This window comes from Solanum lycopersicum, chromosome 12 (genome assembly GCF_036512215.1).
Source record: "Solanum lycopersicum chromosome 12, SLM_r2.1".
In the NCBI taxonomy this organism is placed as follows: Eukaryota; Viridiplantae; Streptophyta; class Magnoliopsida; order Solanales; family Solanaceae; genus Solanum; species Solanum lycopersicum.
In genome coordinates this window covers 67,788,883-67,808,153 of record NC_090811.1, presented here as the reverse complement: position 1 = coordinate 67,808,153, position 19,271 = coordinate 67,788,883, and the positions used below count along the sequence as shown (strand labels likewise).

Below are 19,271 nucleotides of genomic sequence, written 5' to 3'. Positions count from 1 at the left end.
GGATACAAGCTGTATGATTTGGAAAACAAGAGATTCTTCATTAGCAGGGATGTAACTTTCTTGGAAACAGTCTTTCCTTTTCATGATCACACTCATAAACAGACTCAGCTAGTACAGACTGGAGATATGTTTGATTATGATGTCCTAGTTGCAGATTCTACTTCTTCAACTGTTTGCCAAAATAGTGTTTCTCCTTCTTCTCAGAATTGTGAGGATTGTGTAAATGATTTATCACAAGTTTCATGTGACATTACTCCATCACCTTTAAGAAAATCAAGCAGAAACTCTAGGCCTCCTGTTTGGCACAAAGACTATGTAGTCACAGCTGGTTCTAAGAAATGTAATTACTCTCTTGCATCAGTCTTAGACTATGAAGGATTATCACCTACATATCAAAGTTTTGTGTCAAAGTTTTCTGTTGAAACTGAACCATCATGTTACGTAGAGGCAGTACAAGATCCTAGATGGATAGATGCTATGAAGAATGAGATCAAAGCACTAGAAGATAATGGCACATGGGAACTGGTGACATTGCCTAAGGATAAAAGGGCTATAGGTTGTAAATGGGTATACAAGATCAAATATAATGCATATGGAAGTGTAGAGAGATACAAGGCTAGACTAGTTGCTAAGGGGTACAATCAAAAGGAAGGATTTGATTACCAAGAAACTTTCTCTCCAGTGGTGAAGATGGCAACTGTGAGGTCTGTTGTATCTATTGCAGCTGCTAATCACTGGATAATACATCAGATGGATGTATACAATGCATTTTTACAAGGAGATTTATATGAAGAAGTATATATGAAACCACCTGAAGGTCTTAATAGAAAAGTTGGCAGTGATCAAGTTTGCAGATTGTTGAAATCTCTTTATGGCCTTAAGCAAGCTTCAAGACAGTGGAATATTAAACTAACTACTACCTTGATTGATTCAGGATTCATTCAGAGCAATAGAGACTACTTTTTGTTCACTAAAAGGAAGGACAACAGATTAGTAGTGGTATTAGTGTATGTAGATGATTTACTTATAACAGGAAATGATTCCAATATGATTCATGAGACTAAAGCAGCTTTGCAACATGCATTCAAGATTAAAGACTTAGGAGAACTAAGATACTTTCTTGGATTGGAGTTTGCTAGAAGTGACAATGGGATACTCATACACCAGAGGAAGTATACTTTAGAGTTACTAGCTGACATGGGATTATCAGGTGCTAAACCAGTATCAACACCTATGGAAATGAATTTAAAACTCACTTCCACAGAATATGATGATCACATGGATTCTTCACATAATGATACACTTCTTGAGGATCCTGCAAGTTATCAAAGATTGATTGGAAGGTTATTGTATCTCACCACCACTAGACCAAACATATCTTTTGCAGTTCAATGTCTAAGTCAATTTATGCATGCACCAAAAATTTCGCACATGAATTCAGCACTCAGACTGGTCAGATATTTGAAGACAGAACCAGGTTTGGGAATTCTAATGTCATCAACTGGGGGAGATAGTTTACAAGTATTTTGTGATGCTGATTGGTGTTCATGCATAAACAGCAGGAGGTCAATCACTGGTTACTTAATCAAATATGGAGAATCACTTATCTCATGGAGGTCTAAGAAGCAGGTTACAGTTTCCAGAAGTTCAGTTGAGGCTGAGTACAGAGCCATGGCCTCAACTGTTGCAGAGATTGTTTGGACTGCTGGTTTGTTTCAGGAATTAGGAGTTGATATCTCTTTACCAGTGTCTATTCATTCAGATAGTACTTCAGCATTGCAAATTGCAGCCAATCCTGTGTTTCATGAAAGAACAAAACACATAGATATTGATTGTCACTTCATTAGAGAGAAGATCAAGAATGGAATGATTATCACTGCCTATCTACCATCTTCAGAACAGCCTGCAGATATGCTTACCAAGGCACTTGGAAAAGGCCATCATAAGTATCTAATGTCCAAGCTAGGAATGAAGAACATCTTCATAGCTCTTAGCTTGAAGGGGGGTGTAAAAAAACTAACTAAATGTGTACAAGTTCCCTAGCATTACTAATTGTAATTACACATTGTTAAGAGTGTAAATATAGTTAGTTAGTTAGTTAGTTTGTTTGTTAGAAAAGGTCAGTAAATTAGTTGGGGTTTTGAGTCATTATATTTGCTTGTAAGTAGCATTAGTACGGTTAAGTTTCAATATCAGATTTTTCCTCCTCTTCCTCATAGCTTCTCTGTTCTTCCTTTTACTCTTCAATGGAGTTTTCTTTCTCCAATTCAGTTTCTTAACAGTTGCTAAATAAATCCAATACAGGCAATAATATGGGTTGAACATGTGCAAACTCACTTCTGGAGGTAGCATGGCCTCTTTTGGAGAATAATTTAAAAATATCTGCGAATTAATTAATAAATAAATTTTATATAAAAATTATCAATCAATTATTTGTCAAATTCATAGCCCACCTTTAACCCTAAGTTAAAAGAAAGTGTTTTTTAATATAAGGACAATATTTATTTTTCTATGCTATCAATGATGAAGAAATTATGACTTTTTTTTTTTTATATTCCCCATGTTATGTTAGTCGTTACATTCACATTTTTCAATTCACATCCCTTATATAAATCTGATAAAATTAATTTTTGATGAAGAAATTTATTCATATGGGATTATAATTTTCAGAAAAAAATAGTAAAAATTTAGATTGAAAATTATTAATTTTTTCATTTTCGTTAGAGAAAAAGGGTATATGTAAGTTATTTGTTTACAAGTAGGGATATATATGAGTCACTTTCACAACAATGGGTATATCAGCTCTAAATGACAAAGTTAAGGGTTATATCAAACCCTTTCCCCTTAATTAATATATTACACACACTTGTTATTGCAATTTGCATAGTTTTACAAAGATCACAAGTCCAAAAATCAACAATAATAATAATAATTAACTACTCTTATGTATATTTTTTTTTCACAATCTCTCTTCAAAATTAAATTTACTTGATAATACCGAAGAAGTTCAATTTCTATTAAAATAATTTTTTGTTGGTTTGGATAAGATTAGACTTAAATTAAACCATATTTGACAAATACCATGAGTCGATAGCTGAATTGCCACCATATTTTACCAACTCAATATTAAATTGTATCATTTTATCCAAATTCATTCACTATAATGAATTAACAAGTCAGAAAATTTTAAGAAGAACAGAAAGAGCATCTTTTATATATTATATATTATATATAATAAGTAGTAGTTAAATACATGTAACTAATTTGCTGCCTTTATTTTACTCAAATTAATTCACTATAATGAATTAACAAGTCAGAAGAATTTAAAAAGAACAGAAAAGAGCATCTTTTATGTGTGCATATATACATACATACAATAAGTAGAGTTAAATACATGTTGCTAATTTGCCGTCTTTTTTGGAATATGTCAATTAATTAGAACAATTACGTAACTGATACGTTTTTAAATTTTTAAATCAGAACAATTACGTGATTCTCTTTTGCTAATCTATTAAAAAATAAATAATAATTAATATAAGTATTTCTTTATAATATTTATATTTATATTCATATTTATATCAAGTGATCGATATACAGTCTTTGCTTTGGAAAAATAATTTCCCAAATAAAAAATTCTTTTTTAATAAGTTAAAACTGACAATTAAAAATGAAAATTTATAAAATACTGAACAACCTAAAACTGAACATTGGGAACAACTAATTTGTTGACTTCAACTGTGGGGCCATCAAGTGTCTCTAATCTATCATTAAATTCATAGAAAAATCATCACCACATGCATGCATTTGCAAGTTTTTCTATAAAAGCACTTACTATATGATCAATATGAACATACTCAACTTTGAATAGTAATTTATCGTATCGTATCATATCATATTCTATGGCTTTAATCTCTCCTATTTCATCGTCAAACGGAAAAACCTTCAACCAAAAACTTTTTTCCAGAATTAGGGTTGCCATTGAATGCGATGTCCCACACATATACAAGCTCATGCAACAGTTATTCGTTTACCACGACATCACTCATCTCCTGAAATCGAATGAATCCTCCATTGCCTCGGGGCTATTTAACTCGAAATATCCTCATCTTAGTCCTGTTACTACACTTCTAATCGAAGTCTCTACTGATCCTTTTCCATCTTGTGCCAATGACAAGAATAACTCCAAGGTATGTATGACAAATATGCATAACTTCTCTATCTGTTATCATAATATTTGATTTTAGGCCACTAATTTTATTGAGTCGCTCATAAACGAAGTTGATCTTGACATGCCCATCTATTTGGTATCATAATTTGATTTTAGGCCACTAATTTTATTGAGTCGCTCTTATCTATGAAGGAGCTTGATCTTAACATGCCCCTCGTAGATGAGGAGTCAGAGCAGTTTAGAGTTGTCAAACATGATCAACATGATGTTTTTATAGCTGGATATGTCATGTTCTACCCTTGCTTCTCGAGTTTCTTCGAGAATCCAGTCTTCCACATGGAGAACTTCTTTATAAGAGAGTGTTATAGGAGGAAAGGGTTTGGGAAATGGTTGTTTTCAACCATGGCGTTGGAGGTTGCAAGAATGGGATTTTCTTCCATTGATTTGTATGCTTCGGATTGGAATGAAAGTACACTTGATTTTTACAAACATATGGGTGCTACAATTTCTGATGATTTTAGGGTTTTGAGTTTGGCTGGTAAGGCTCTTGAAGCATATGAGGATGATAGTAACTAATTGTGTGTTGTGTTACCTAATATTGTATTGCCTATAGCTCTAAATGTTATGTTTGTTTTGATAGTTATTTAAATTTCAGTCATTCAGTGTATCGTATTGTTATATACATCTCTATGTAATAATCGTTATATGCATCTCATAAAAACATCTCATTTTATATAATTACTGATTGATTTAGTGTAATCACATGATCGTTGTACACATCTCTATCGATATCTCCCAACTTAAGTTCTCTCAAACATCAAGCCAAAGTTGTCCCTATGGTGAAGGGGATATAAGATAACCTATTCCTCCTCTCTTAGGTAAATATTGAAACCATGCAACTATTAAAAAGGTGTGGCACCCAACGTTTGAAAAAAATAATTCTAATATCTCAAAAGAAATCTTTGAATTATTTGTGTGTAGGTTCATTCTTTCATATCTTGTCCGTCGATTTTTCACGCATAGTTTTACATTTATGAGCCAATTTTTAGAAATTATCGGACTTTCTTAGTTTTTTTATATGTATTTAGCCATGGATTAGACGCCTTTGTGGCACTCGAAAAATTTTTCTGAAAAAAATTATATGAGGACCTCTGTAATGAGTTGAGGAAACCTTACATATCGTTCCGCCATTTTTTTCATGCATATTTTCGCATTTGCGAGCCAAATTTTAGAAATATCCAACATTCGTGGTTGTTCGTGTTTATTAGCTCATGGATCTGGCATCTCTGGGCACCCGATTTTTTTCAGAAAAAACTATATGAGGTCCTCCGTAATGAGTAGGGGAAGCATTATGTATAGTCTCGCCATTCTTCTATGCATATTTTTAACATTTATGAACCAACTTTTAGGAATTATTCGACTTTCGCCGTTTTTTGTGTGTTTTATTTCATGAATATGGCGTCTTTACGACACACGAAAATATTTTCTGAAAACACTATATGATAACTTGTCTAATGAGTTGGGAAAACGTTATGTATATATAGTCCCGTCATTTTTTCAGCATTTTTTTGAATCTACGAACCAACTATTAGGAATATAATTACCAACTTTCATGTATATCATCCATGGACTTGGCGACGTTGTGAAGCATTACGAATGCACAGGTTCTTTTTTAGGAATTGCACAAATTTCTTGATTTTTTATATGTATTAGCCCATACATCTGAGCGCCTTGAAGCAATTAAAATTATTTTTAAAAAAACTTTATGAGGACCTTCGGCATGAATTAGAAAATCGTCACATATACTCACACAATTTTAACACATATTTCCGCATTTATATGTTCTTTTGTAGGAATTAATTAAATAAATTTCTTGATTTTTCATGTCTATTAAACCATTGATTTGACACCTTGGAGCACCGAAATTTTTTTTTAAAAATAGTTTATAAAAACCTTCTTGATGAGTTGGGCAACCTCCAATATACTAACAAAAATTTTTAACATCTATTTTTGTATTTACATATCTTTTATTTAAGAATTATGCAAATTTCTCAATTTTTCGGGTGTATTGGCCCATGAATCTTACACCTCGAACACCCAAAAAGTTTTCTAAAAAAACTTTATGAGGAACTGCGTAATGAGTTGGGGAGCCTTCACATATATTCACACCATTTTTAACGCTCATTTACGCATTTACAATCCTTTTTTAAGAATCGTCCAAATTCTCAATTTTTCGTGTGTATTAGCCCAAAGATCTGGCGCCTGGAGCACCCAAATTTTTTTCTCAAAAAAATTTATGAGGACCTCCGTAATGAGTTGGAAAACATTCACGTATACTCACACCATTTTTAACTCTCATTTCTGCATTTACAAAAAAAAATTAAAAAAAAAATCACCCAATTTTCTCAATTTTTCGTGTGTATTAACACATGAATTTGCTACCCCGAGCACCCACAATTTTTTTCTAAAAAAAAAATTTAAGAACCTCCGTAAATAGTTGGAGAACCTTCACATATACACACACCATCTTTTAATACCCATATAGGCATTTGCAAGCTCTTTTTTAAAAATCGCCCAGAGTCTCTTATTTTTTGTGTGTATTAGCCTTGGATCTGGCCCCTGGAGCACCCAAAAAATATTTCTCAAAAAAACTTTATGAGAACCTCCGTAATGAGTTGAAGAATATTCATGCATACTCACACCATTTTTAACGTTCGTTTCAACATTTGCAAGCCCTTTTTTAAAAAACGCTCAAATTCCCTGATTTTCGTGTGTATTAGCCTTTAGATCTAGCGCCCAAAGCACCCAATACTTTTTTCTCAATAAATATTATAAGGACGTCGGTAATGAGTAGGTAATCTTTACGTATACTTACACCATTTTGACGCCCATATCCGAATTCACAAGCCCTTTTTATAAGAATCACCCAAATTTCTGATTTTTCTATCTGTTAGCCCATTGATTTGACGCTAGACACCCAAAGTATTTTTCTCAAAAAAACTTCATGATGATCTTTTTAATTAGTTGGGAAACCTTCACTTAAACTCACACCCTTTTTAGCTCTCATTTCCGCATTACAAGCCATTATTTAAGAATCATCCAATTTTTTAATTTTTCGTGTGTATTAGCACAAAGATCTAACGCTTGGAGCACCCAATTTTTTTCTCAAAAAATTTTATGAGGACCTCCGTAATGAGTTGGAAAACATTCACGTATACTCACACCATTTTTAACTCCCATTTCTGCATTTACTAACTTTTTTTAAAAAATGAAAAAAAATCATCCAAAAATCTTGATTTTTCGTGTATATTAGCACATGAATTTGCCGCCCCGAGCACCTGCAATTTTTTAAATTTTTTTAAGGACCTCCATAATTAGTTGGAAACCTTCACATATATACACACACCATCTTTTAACGCCCATATAGGCATTTGCAAGCTCTTTTTTAAAAATTGCCAGAGTTTTTTTTGTGTGTGTGTATTAGCCTTGGATCCGGCGCCTTGAGCACCCAAAAAATGTTTCTCAAAAAAAAATTACGAGGACCTACGTAATGATTTGGGGAATATTCATGCATACTCACACCATTTTTAACGTCCGTTTTAGCATTTGCAAGCCTTTTTTAAAAAATCGCTCAAATTCCCTGATTTTCGTGTGTATTAGCCTTTGGATCTAGCGCCCAAAATACTCAATACTTTTTTCTCAATAAATATTATAAGGACCTCAGTAATGAGTAGGTAACCTTTACGTATACTTAAACCATTTTGACGCCCATTTCCGAATTCACAAGCCTTTATATAAGAATCACCCAAATTTCTGATTTTTCTGTCTATTAGCCCATTGATCTGACGCCCGACACCCAAATTATTTTTCTCAAAAAAACTTCATGAGGATCTCTTTAATTAGTTGGGAACCTTCACATATATTCACACCATTTTTAACGCTCATTTACGCACTTACAATCCTTTTTTAAGAATCGTTTAAATTCTCGATTTTTCGTGTGTATTAGCCCAAAGATCTGGCGCCTGGAGTACCCAATTTTTTTCTAAAAAATTATATGAGGACCTCCGTAATGAGTTGGACAACATTCACATATACTCACACCATTTTTAACTCCCATTTCTGCATTTACAAATTTTTAAAAATAAAAAATAAAAATCACCTAAATTTCTCAATTTTTCGTGTGAATTAGCACATGAATTTGCAGCCCCGAGCACCCACAATTTTTTTCTGAAATTTTTTTTAAGGACCTCCGTAATTAGTTGGAGAACCTTCACATATATACACACCATCTTTTAACACCCATATAGGCATTTACAAGCTCTTTTTTAAAAATCGCCTAGAGTCTCTTATTTTTTGTGTGTATTAGCCTTGGATCTGGCACCTAAAGCACCCAAAAAATGTTTCTCAAAAAAACTTTATGAGGACCTCCGTAATGAGTTGGGGAATATTCATGCATACTCACACCATTTTTAATGCCCGTTTCAGCATTTGCAAGCCCTTTTCTAAAAATTGCTCAAATTCCCTGATTTTCGTGTGTATTAGCTTTTGGATCTAGCGCTCAAAGCACCCAATACTTTTTTCTCAATAAATATTATAAGGACCTCGGTAATGAGTAGGTAACCTTTACGTATACTTACACCATTTTGACGCTCATTTCCGAATTCACAAGCCTTTTTATAAGAATCACCCAAATTTCTGATTTTTCTGTCTATTAGCCCATTTATCTGACGCTCGACACCCAAATTATTTTTCTCAAAAAACCTTCATGACAATCTTTTTAATTAGTTGGGGAACCTTCACATATATTCACACCATTTTTTACGTTCATTTGCGCATTTACAATCCCTTTTTAAGAATCGTTCAAATTCTCAATTTTTCGTGTGTATTAGCCCAAAGATCTGGCGCTTGGAGTATCCAATTTTTTTCTCAAAAAATTATATGAGGACCTCCGTAATGAGTTGGAAAACATTCACGTATACTCATATCATTTTTAACTCCCATTTCTGCATTTATACTTTTTTTAAAAAAAAATTTAAATCATCCAAATTTTTCAATTTTTCGTGTGTATTAGCACATGAATTTGCAGCCCCGAGCACCCACAACTTTTTTTAAAAAAAATTGAGGACCTTCGTAATTAGTTGGAGAACCTTCACATATACACACACCATCTTGTAACGCCCATATAGGCATTTGCAAGCTCTTTTTTTTAAAAATCGCCCAGAGTCTCCTAATTTTTGTGTGTATTAGCCTTCGATCTGGCGCCTGGAGCATCCAAAAAATGTTTCTCGAAAAAACTTTCTGAGGACCTCCGTAATGAGTTGGGGAATATTCATGCATACTCACACCATTTTTAACGTCCGTTTCAGCATTTGCAAGCCCTTTTTTAAAAATCGTTCTAATTCCCTGATTTTCGTGTGTATTAGCCTTTGGATCTAGCGCCTAAAACACCCAATACTTTTTTCACAATAATTATTATAAGGACCTCGGTAATGAGTAGGTAACCTTTACGTATACTTACACCATTTTGACACCTATTTCCGAATTCACAAGCCTTTTTATAAGAATCACCCAAATTTCTGATTTTTCTTTCTATTAGCCCATTGATCTGGCGCCCGACACCCAAATTATTTTTCTAAAAAAAACTTCATGAGGATCTCTTTAATTAGTTGGGGAACCTTCACGTATACTCACACTATTTTTAGCTCTCATTTCTGCATCACAAGCCTTTATTTAAGAATCGTTCAAATTTTTAATTTTTCGTGTGTATTAGCCCAAAGATCTTGCACCTGCCCAATTTTTTTCTCAAAAAATTTTATGAGGACCTCCATAATGAGTTCGAAAACATTCACGTATACTCACACCATTTTTAACTCTCATTTCTCCATTTACAAACATTTTTTAAAAAAAAATAATTAAAAAATCACCCAAATTTCTCGATTTTTCATGTATATTAGCACATGAATTTGCTGCCCCGAGCACCCACGATTTTTCTCTAAAAGTTTTTTTCAGGACCTCCGTAATTAGTTGGAAAACCTTCACATATACACACACCATCTTCTGACGCTCATATAGGCATTTGCAAGCTCTTTTTAAAAAATCGCCCAGAGTCTCTTATTTTTTGTGTGTATTAGCCTTGGATCTGGCATCTGGAGCACCCAAAAAATGTTTCTCAAAAAAACTTTATGAGGATCTCCGTAATGAGTTGGGGGATATTCATGCATACTCACACCATTTTTAACGTTTGTTTCAACATTTGCAAGCCCTTTTTAAAAATCGCTCAGATTCCCTGATTTTCGTGTGTATTAGCCTTTGGATCTACCGCCAAAAACACCCAATATTTTTTTCTCAATAAATATTATAAGGACCTCGGTAATGAGTAGGTAACCTTTACGTATACTTACATCATTTTGACGCTCATTTGCGAATGCACAAGCCTTTTTTATAAGAATCACCCAAATTTCTTATTTTTCTGTCTATTAGCCCATTTATCTGACGCCCGACATCCAAATTATTTTTCTCAAAAAAACTTCATGAGGATCTCTTTAATTAGTTGGGGAACCTTCACGTATATTCACACCATTTTTAGCTTTCATTTCAGCATTGCAAGCCTTTATTTAAGAATCGTCCAAATTCATTGATTTTTCGGGTGTATTAGCCCATAGATCGAGTGCCTGGAGCACCAAAAAGGTTTTCTTATAAAACATTATGAGGACCTCCGTATTGCGCTGGGAAACCTTATACTCGCACCATTTGAAACGACCATTTCCGCATTAATAAGCCCTTTTTTCAGAATTACCCAAATTCCTTGATTGTATGTGTTTATTAGCAAATGAATCCAGCGCCCTCAGCACCCAAAAAATATTTCCCAAAAACTTTATTAGGACCTCCGTAATGAGTTGGGGAACGTTGATGTATACTCACACAATTTTTAATGTTCATTTCCGCATTTACAAGCTCATTTTTAAGAATCACCCAAATTTTCTGATTTTTCATATGTATTAGCCTATAGATCTAGCGACCAGAGCAACCAAATTTTTTTCTCAAAAAACATTATGAGGACCTCCGTAAGTAGTTGGGGAACCTTCACGTATACTCACACCATTTTTTAATGCTCATTTCCACATTTACTAGTCCGTTTGTAAGAATCGCCCAAAATTTCCCAATTTCCGCATGCATTAGCTCATGGATCTGGCTCATCGAAGCACCCAAACAAATTTTCTTTAAAAACTTTAAGAGGACCTCCGTAATGAGTTGGAGAACTACCATGTATACTTACATTTTTTTTAACGCATATTTGCGCATTTACAAGCTCCTTTTCAAAAAATTACCCAAATTTCTCAATTTTTTTATGTATTAGCCCATAGATCTGATGTCTCAGAGCACCAATATATTTTTATGATATAAGGACCTTCATAATGAGTTAAGGAACCACCACTTATACTCACACCATTTTTAACCGCTATATCCGCATTTACGTGCCTTTTTTAGAAATTACGCAAATTTCTTAATTTTTCGTATGTATTAGCATATGGATGTGGCACCTCTGAGCACCAAAATATAATTTGGACAAAAAAATATTATTAGAACCTCTATAATGAATTAAGGAACAACCACGTATGCGCACACTTTTTTCTCACGCATATTTTCGTATTTACAGGCATTTTTTAGTCACTTTGTAAATTTCTCGATTTTTCGTCTGTATTAGTCAATAGATTTGGCGCCTCAGTGCACCCAAAAATAATTCTGAAACTTTTATATAAAGACCTCTGTAATGAGCTTTAGAACCACCACTTATACTCACATCATTTTTTAGCATTTATTTTTACGTTTACAGACCATTTTTTAAATCACACAAATTCTATAATTTTTTCGTGTATGTGAGCCAATGAATGTGGTGCCTCGTAAAACTCAAAAGTCTTTACTGAAAACAAATTCTGAGAACCTCTGTAAGCAATTGTAATGAAGACCTTTGTTTTGCACGAGTCTTAAGCATTTTGGTATTAGATGGATGGTATCTTAATCTTATTTTACAGGAAATAGGTTTCGAATCACCAATTTATATTGAGTCAATATCATCGATTTATATCGAGTCACTTTTATTCTCTTTAAATAATAATCATTTGAAAATATCTCCAATTTATATCGAGTCAATATCATTACTTACTAGAAAAGAATGTTAAATTATGCAATATTAGTTGACATGCTTCTTGCTTGTCCTCACAAAATATTTTTCCTAAAATTTCCAACAATCAACACATAAGATTATATAAGTCATTTGAAAATATTTTCAAATTTATATCGACTCAATATCATAATTTACTAGAAAAGATTTTTGAATTATGCAGTAATAGTTGACATGCTTCAAGTTGTCCTCACAAAATATTTTTCGTAAAATTTCCAACAGTTAACACATACAAATTTTAAATCCATCTCTATATATTAAGGGGTCGTTTAATTGGAAAACAAGTTATCCTAGAATAAGTTATCTTGGATTAGCTATTCTGGAATAATTTTTTCCACGATGTATAGAGATAACTTAGACCATCACTATGATATAAATGATGAAATAGATTTTCAAACACGACAACCAAATAAGATAAAATACTTTTATCTCATCACAATTATTTTTAATTTCTCACACCGAACGAGCCCTGAATAGATGACTTAGTGATGAGCAACTCAAATCAGGAACACGCCTAATCATTTTCACATGCTATACCAAACATGTAACAATACAAGATTTTCCATCTTAATTGCTACGTAAATAATTTAAAAATTGTTTGATACGAACAATTTAACGATAAATTAGCAATGAAATTTTAATAGCGATGTTAAGTCCAGATGTAGCTCAAAAACTATAAACTAGTTATTTGGGCAACGATGAACACTTGAAGAGAGATCGAAACGTTAGATGAAAAACCCATTTAACATTTTTACTCCCTTCTCCTTTGTTTTCCAGACGTGTAACGGTGTCCGCCAATTAAATTTGGTGGACACCTGACTATATGTCTGGTATACAATAAATTACACACATATACACACATAAAACAAACATGTTTGCGATAAATTTTTGAAACAATCAAACTATATACATCGTCAAGATAAATAACAATAACATGAATGATATAAAAAGTTAGCTATTTATATTGATGATGCATAAAACTTAAACTCGTATCGTAACAAGAGGAAGAAATAAGTTGGGAGAGAGATAACAAATGGAATTAACAACTTGGTGTGTATGTTAGTAACGAAATTGGGCGGCAGACATATAAATAAAAATAAACTGAGATTAGGGTTTCATATTGGAGTTTATTTGGGCTTGGAAGTTTCAATCTGTAAGGCCCATATTTATTATTTTAGGTATTTGTGATTTTTAATAAAAAAAAAAATAAAATTGGACTAAAATATTCGAGTATAAGTTATTAAGATGTGTGATATTGGTCGTGTTTTAATCTATAGGACACTTTTTATTTTTGAGATATAAACTATGTGAGCTTTGACGTATATTTTATAAACATAATATATAAATGTGTTTTTTAATTTAAATTCAGTTGACATTCATGTTTATTACTTCGAGTTGTGCACAAGTAGACACTTAAACATGTATAAAATTGAACAAATAGATGTGTGTCGTACACAGGGGCGGAGCTACCTTGTATGAAGGGGGTTTGGAAAATTATATTATTTATACATGGTTATAATGAGTTTATATGTATATATAGTAGACGTTGAACCCCCTTCGTCTATCTATTTCTACAGATTTTGTACCCTCTTTTTGAAAATCCTGGCTCCGCCTCTGGTCATACGTGACATCCAACATGACAATTTTCTTATTGAAAATTCTGGCTCCGCCTCTGATCATACGTGACATCCAACATGACAATTTTTATATCCTATGTGGCATTATACATGTATTATTTACGTAATTATGCAATGTAAGAACATGATGCATAAATTGATCAAAGTTTGTCAAATTTATTTAAATATTCAAGTCTAGTTTATTACAAGTTTGAGAAATTCTTCAATATTCTTGTTTGAACTTCCTCCTTCATCTACTGCTTCCTTAGCCAATTTTTTCCATTTAATTGCATTCTCTTTAAGCATTATACCTTCCTCTTCCCTCATGACTCGCCTTACGGAGCTCGCGATTTCATCTCTATTCACTACACCATTTTCTCCAGCCTTAACACGAACTCCTGTTTGCCATACATCACTAATAAATTTCGCGTTAGTTGGTTGATCTGACCATTGTGGCATGGCCACCATCGGCACTCCCAAACTCAGTGCCTCCAGAGTCGAATTCCATCCACAATGAGTAAAGAAACATCCAACTGCTTGATGTGACAACACATCGAGTTGAGGGCACCAATTCACAATGAGACATTTCTCTTTCGGCTTGGACATGAATTCCTCTGTAAGTTTGTTCTCTTCTGTAACTCTAACAACCCACAAGAAGTAGAAATCGCTCATCATCAATCCTGAAGCTAGTTCTTCCATTTGTTGTTCGCCAAGATTGGCTAAACTTCCGAATGATACATAAACAACAGAGCCAATTTCCCTCGAGTCTAACCACTTCATACAAGTTTCACTGTTAGGTTTGAACAGACTCAAACCATACTCTTTGTCATCTTTTAGTCGCTTGTCAAGATACATTGATGGAATAAGTGGACCGATGGTTTTGATTCGACATTGTGTCCTTAGCCAGCTGATCACCTGTACAAAAATTCAGCAACAGAATTAGAAACTTTCTATAACCGGAAACTCTTTTAAGTTTTGAACTTCTAATTTATTCTTGATACATTTCTCTTCTAGTCAGAGAATGTCATAACATAATTAAGACCTATAACTTCGTAGTAAGTTTTTACCCTTTCGATAAAGAGTCGTAAAAGGATAGCTCAGTGCATTAAGCTCTCACCATACACGAGAGAACGACTAGATCATAAGGTCTATTGCAGGTACCCTTATCCTGCATTTCTATAAACAAAAGTCTACACGATGACCGAGGGGATTTGAGCCCTAAACCAAGGAGGGTAATATAGCTAAACAAGCCCCTCTTTTACCACTAGATCAACATCACACCATATATGATTTTGCAACTCGTATTTTCGAATTTCTCAATACAAATACAGGATGCCCCTAGAACTCCCACCTAACCTCATGAATCCGCCCTTGTCCACAACTTGAACTCATTAATCAATTAATCACGTAACAACAACTTTACCAGTCACACCAAAAACACAATTTACTAACAACAAGAATATGAATTAAAGAGGGGGAGGAGGGGATGGGGGGGGGGGGGGGGGTTATTACCTCCTTCTCCAACACATCAAATGAGTTGAACAAAAGCCAATCTGCTTTCTTGAAATTGATATTCCTGCTGAATACAAGTTTCTTAAGAGATGGATACAAATCAGTTTGACACACAAAAGAAGGCAAATCTTGTTTTTGCAACAATGGAAGTGAAGGCAAACAAACACCATCATCATCATCAAAAACACAAATTTTATTTTTTTCTGGATCCATATGATAATATACAACACTAAGAGCACAAGATTGTGTAAAAAAAGCAGCCCCTTTTAACCCTAAATCATGTGCCAAATCAATTGCCCAAGTTGTTATCGAATCGAAAACAAGAACCTTCACAGGATACTCAGAATCAGACAATTCCTCAACAATTTTTGTAAAATTTTTTGACACCAATACATGAAACCATTCAAGAAAAAGATCATAACTTTGAGGTGGGGTTTCATCATTATGTGGAATGGAGTGAATCTTGATTGAACTAGATTCTAATATTGGCATAGATTTGGTAACAGAGTCTATGGTGATTAAGGTCACTTTAACTGATTCTTTTGATGTTAATCTTTTGGAAAATTGAACCATTGGGTTTATGTGACCTTGTACTGGAAATGGAAGAACTAAAACATGAGATTTGTTGGTTTTTTCTTCCATTTTGTGCACTAAATTTACTCTTTTTAACTTGTAAGTTTATCAATCTCAAGAAAACAAGACCTAAAGATTGTTTTTTTGTTCTTTTTCATTTTGGATAAGATTAAAGGGAAAACACACCCTAGTCTTAAGTGGAGAATTTGACCAAGAATAGTCAAATATAAAGTCATTTAAAAAAGAATGTCTTTTTTTAAAAAAAAAATTAGTTTTGACTTGATAAGTTTTTTTTTATATAATAGAATATAACATATAAAATGAATTTATAAAAAACTTGTTTTTTCAAAATGAATATTATTATAGAGCATGATTCTCATAGATTTGTTTGTGATTAGTGATAGATTATAACTTTTTGGGTAAATATTAAACTTTCAAATCATTTAATATTACATGAATGATATTCATATACGGTGGTCATGAATTTTTGGTCCCGCTTGAAATTTGTTTAAAAATCTTTCCGAAAAAATTATAGTTTTTGCTTCTGTGGAAAAATAAAAATAAAATATATGTAGCTTTAAATAAAATGTCACATCAATATTCTGAATAACAAGTCCATACCTTTTATCGCCATACATTATGAAACAATAATTAAATTCAAAATTTTGAGGCATTGGTAAAGCAAATGTTTTATGAATATGTTACTCAATTTAGTGCATTACAAGTTTGAAAGAAATTCTTCAATATTTTTATCAGAGCTCCCTCCTTCATCTACTGCTTCTTTAGCTAAATTTTTCCATTTCATTGCGTTCTCTTTAAGCATTGTACCTTTCTCTTCCTCCATGACTTCCCTTATGGAACTCGCGATTTCATCTCTATTAACTACACCATTTTCTCCAACCTTAACGCGAACTCCTGTTTGCCATACATCACTAATGAATTTCGCGTTAGTTGGTTGATCCGACCATTGAGGCATGGTGACCATTGGCACTCCCAAACTCAATGCCTCGAGGGTTGAATTCCATCCAGAATGAGTAAAGAAACAACCAACTGATCGATGAGCCAATACATCGAGCTGAGGGCACCAATTCACCATTAGTCCTTTTTCGAATAACTTGGACATGAATTCCTCAGGGAGTTTATTCTCTTCTGTAGCTCTAACAACCCACAAGAAGTAACATTTTGTCAGTATCAATCCGAAAGCTAGCTCCTCCATTTGTTGTTCATCAAGGCTGGCTAAACTTCCAAATGATACATATACAACAGAGTCAATTTCCTTTGAATCTAGCCACTTCATACAAATTTCACTATTTGGCTTGAAGAGACTCAAACCATATTCTTTGTCTTCCATTAGTCTCTTGTCAAGATACATCGATGGAATAGTTGGTCCGACAGTCTTGATTGGGTATCGAGGCCTTATCCACTCGACTATCTGTATAAAATTCATGGTTTGATTTAGATCGATTTTCCTCTAGAAAGAAATGTAACCACTTAAATCCTTTTTTAAAAATATTAGAAACCAAACATATTAGGTATAGTCATATGGTAAAAAAAAAAAAAAATCGATCTAGATCTACTCCTCTAATTTTGACCATTCTATGTTTGTATGTAGAATAATTGAACAAAAGATGAGGTTTAGCGAAAATGAGGATGTTGAAGTAAATATGCACACATACTAGGAGTGATAACATTAAGAACAAAGATATACTGGACAAGATAAGAGTGATTACTGTGGTGGACTAGGCGAGGAAAGTCAAATTAAGATAATTCAGATATGATAAGCTCTGCATAGATTCTACCCTTCACAAACCCCAACACAAGTATATAAATGGGGTGGACCCAAAGGATAACATTAAGATAAGAGAATAGTACCTCTTTTTCCAATGCATCAAATGTGTTGAAGAAAAGCCAATCTGCTTTCTTGAAATTGATGTTCTGACTAAAGACAAGTCCTCTAAGAGTTGGATACAAATCAGTATCATAGATGATAGAAGGCAAATCTTCCTTTGTAAGCAATGGAAGTGAAGGCAAAGATACATCAGAGCCATCAAAAGAAACTTTGGTTGTCTCTGGATCCATATGATAGTAAATGGCACTAAGACAACAAGGTTGTGTGAAAAAAGCAGCCCCTTTTAGTCCTAACTTATGTGCAAGATCAATAGCCCAAGTTGCCACCGAATCGAAAACAAGAACTTTCACAGGGTACACAGAATCAGATAATTTCTCAACAATTTTTCTCAAATTTTTTGATACCAAAAGATGAAACCATTCAAGCATTGGGTCAATGTTTTGTGGTGGAGACTTGTCATCATGAGGAATGGACTCAATATTGATTAAACCAGACTCTTTTGGCATGTTTTTGCTAATAGAGTAAATTGTGACTACAGTCACTTTATTAACTCCTTTTGATGCCAATCTTTTGGAAAATTGAACCATTGGGTTTATGTGGCCTTGTACTGGGATTGGGAGGACTAAAATATGAGATTTGTTGGATTTTTCTTCCATTTTCTGCACTACTCTTACCTGACTTGAAAGATATAAAGGGCTGGGCATGTATATATATATATGACATAATATATATATTAGACCCTAAATTTGACTTCAAATTTTAACTTTGACTTTCAACTTTCATAATGCACAAACAGACACTTTAATTATCCAACTTTAAAAATAAATAAACACATGAGTTCCACGTGGCACAAACCACGTAGGAAAAATGACATGTAGTACATGCGTGTCTATTTGTTCAACTTTATACAAGTTTAAGTATTTATTTGTGCACATCCAAAGCTGAAAAACATAAATGTGATTTGAAGCCAAGTTAAATAACACATTTATGTATTATGCTATATATATAGTGTTAAGTTAGTCTATTTTTTTTATTCAATAGTCAAATATTAATTATTGTGAATGACAGTATCAGCTTAGGATCTATAAAACTATTAGTTTAATGATTACAAAAATACATTTTTTTCTCATAGTGGCTTTAAACAATTAGGTGTGATGACACACGTGTTATTCCACCAAAATATGTTAGGGTAAACCTAACGAAATAAGATTAAATGCGGAAGTAAAATAGATTTAAGGACTAGCATAATATAAATCTGCAAAAATAATTACATAACTCTAAATGCCTCCAAGAACTGGTGCCACGTGTACAAGTCTCTAAGTAATAAAAAGGAATACAAGTTTTAATGTCTTTGTGTCTAGAACAGAACAA

General features: G+C 33.2%; 3 protein-coding genes across 3 annotated transcripts; 1 reads left to right on the top strand and 2 right to left on the bottom strand.

Moving 5' to 3' along the window:
- Positions 1-3,798: 3,798 nt before the first annotated feature.
- Positions 3,799-4,906, top strand: LOC101266920 (GCN5-related N-acetyltransferase 8-like). Its single transcript, XM_010316476.4, has 2 exons — positions 3,799-4,187; positions 4,361-4,906. Exons 1-2 carry the CDS (start codon positions 3,900-3,902, stop codon positions 4,742-4,744), a joined length of 672 nt encoding a protein of 223 aa, XP_010314778.1. The 5' UTR covers positions 3,799-3,899; the 3' UTR covers positions 4,745-4,906.
- Positions 4,907-14,123: 9,217 nt separating this feature from the next.
- LOC101246409 (UDP-glycosyltransferase 74E2) lies at positions 14,124-16,258 on the bottom strand. The gene is made up of 2 exons (XM_004252979.5): positions 15,479-16,258; positions 14,124-14,881 (listed from the first exon to the last, which is right to left on the bottom strand). Exons 1-2 carry the CDS (start codon positions 16,118-16,120, stop codon positions 14,162-14,164), a joined length of 1,362 nt encoding a protein of 453 aa, XP_004253027.1. The 5' UTR covers positions 16,121-16,258; the 3' UTR covers positions 14,124-14,161.
- Positions 16,259-16,651: 393 nt separating this feature from the next.
- On the bottom strand, positions 16,652-18,681 carry LOC101246701 (UDP-glycosyltransferase 74E2-like). The gene is made up of 2 exons (XM_004252980.5): positions 17,924-18,681; positions 16,652-17,483 (listed from the first exon to the last, which is right to left on the bottom strand). Exons 1-2 carry the CDS (start codon positions 18,602-18,604, stop codon positions 16,770-16,772), a joined length of 1,395 nt encoding a protein of 464 aa, XP_004253028.2. The 5' UTR covers positions 18,605-18,681; the 3' UTR covers positions 16,652-16,769.
- Between the last annotated feature and the right edge of the window lie 590 nt (positions 18,682-19,271).